Source organism: Nematolebias whitei, chromosome 1 (assembly GCF_014905685.2).
Source record: "Nematolebias whitei isolate Nwh7 chromosome 1, NemWhi1, whole genome shotgun sequence".
In the NCBI taxonomy this organism is placed as follows: domain Eukaryota; kingdom Metazoa; phylum Chordata; class Actinopteri; order Cyprinodontiformes; family Rivulidae; genus Nematolebias; species Nematolebias whitei.
The window spans coordinates 7,404,951-7,406,912 of NC_056498.1; the positions used below are offsets into that span (position 1 = coordinate 7,404,951).

The following is a 1,962-nucleotide window of genomic DNA, read 5'->3' on the forward strand; positions in this document are numbered from 1 at the left end:
TAATTCTCACCCATTTGGATCTCTGTTTATCCTATTAGTTTAATTCTCCTTTCTTTCAAATTCTTAATATTATTGTTCCACTTGCCTGTGGCTCCAAACCAAACAGACCTTTACAGGCCCGAGTTAAATCCACATCAGTCCCATTAGATCAAACACTTATGTGGACTGCTTGTTTTATAAGTTCTCACTATTTAAATAGAAATATATCAGAATGGGTTCACCTAACCATGATCCACAATAAAAGAAAGTATTTTCCAGAGCCCGACCGATATGGAAATTTTGGCTATCGGCGATACCGGTATTGGGAGGGGTATGCGACCGCTGATAATTGATATAACGGCTGAAAAAATTTGCACTTTGTCCACCCCAAAAATCTAAGTCAACCGCGAGTGGAACATGGCAAGTTTATTTATTATTTATTAACCTTTATTTAACCAGGCAAATCCCATTGAGATCTGTGATCTCAATGGGAGCTGTTAGCAATCATGAAGCTAAGCTAATCAGATCTGCCTTTAATTAGTCCCACTGTGCTGCCTTTCGTTCAAAGACATTAATAAGGTCATCACGTGAGTAAGTTACATAAATGAGGTGATAAATAAATTCACAGTTAATAATTAATTTAAGAACACTCATGCTAAAAACTGTTAAAATGTTTTGGGTTTGAATTCCAGTCAGAGTGAGACATCCATCTTTCTCATATTGTACGTGCAGCACATGAGGTAGTAAGTGCTCTCACCACAGAACAATCTTTGATGTCTTTTCTCCGGTAAAACAAGTACTTCATAAAATAAGGGAGAAAACAGTTCATACACGCTAAATGTGCCCTACTTGCTTGTGCCTTGGGAGACTTTTGTCTTTTTACAAATTCATAAATTAAAGGTCTTCAGTAGCCTTGTCTGAGGACTTCTTTTATTTTGTTTGCTGCCTAGCTTCACATAGTCACATGTTGTGAGGACAGAATACCCACACTAACATTACCTTGCTAACTGGAGAGGCACGTAGCTAATGACAAGCGGGTTGAAGGATTGAAGAGAATTTATTATTGTTTAATTTTTTTTTATTTTACAGATCAAACCTACCATGCGCTGTTCAGTAAATTATGCTACACTATATTGCTCCCTGCTTCATCTGTGCTGAATGTGAAAGTGAAACTTAAGTGAACGGCCATGATTTGAAAGTATTCTTCATGCACCCTCTGGTGGATACATTGCACAATTACAGCTGTTTACAGCATTTTAGGGGTGAAAATTAGAAGTGTTTCTATCGGCGCATAATGGGACAATTATCACAGATACCGATATGTCCCCAAACGTCTAAATTGGCCTAAATTATCTGCCTTACCGATATATTGGTCGGGCTCTAGCATTTTTCCACTTGCCTGTGGCTCCAAACCAAACAGACCTGTACAGGCCTGAGTTAAATCCACATCAGTCCCATTAGATCAAACACTGATGTGGACTTCTTGTTTCATAAGTTCTCACTATTTAAACAGAAAAATATACGAATGGCTTCACCTAACCATGATCCACAAGAAAAGTATTTTCACATTATCAATCATATTCTAAAGGACCTGACAGATTCTGCCAGACTACATAATCAGATTAGCACAACTGTACAAGATCGATCTGTAAACATCCAGTACCTTACCTGGGCTTGTATGACAGGGCTGGAGAAATCGAACCGTGTTTTCAAACCCTCAGTCATGATTGCATCTCACACCTAAAGATTTAAAACAAAAATAATAATTTTACAAAAGAGCAGTGGACGACTTCAAAGAAAAATAAACCTTGAAGATCTGATTTGAACATGATTTGGCCCAATCTCAGACCAGTGGTTGGGATGTAAATTATCAGAATTATAAGGAGGTGAAGTGACACATCTGGAACAAGCACTAAGAACAAAGTGTTATCAGGCAGTTGCCTGAGCATTGGAAAGGCAGTCAAAACAGTGAGTAAGTAAGCA

General features: G+C 38.0%; 1 protein-coding gene across 1 annotated transcript in view; it reads right to left on the reverse strand.

Annotated features, from left to right (window-relative positions):
- focad (focadhesin) overlaps positions 1 to 1,704 on the reverse strand; it is a 179,343-nt gene extending 177,639 nt beyond the window's left edge. The window contains exon 1 of the mRNA XM_037681614.1: positions 1,648 to 1,704. Coding sequence (XP_037537542.1) covers positions 1,648 to 1,704 — 57 coding nt within the window. The remainder of the gene's footprint in view (positions 1 to 1,647) is intronic.
- Between the last annotated feature and the right edge of the window lie 258 nt (positions 1,705 to 1,962).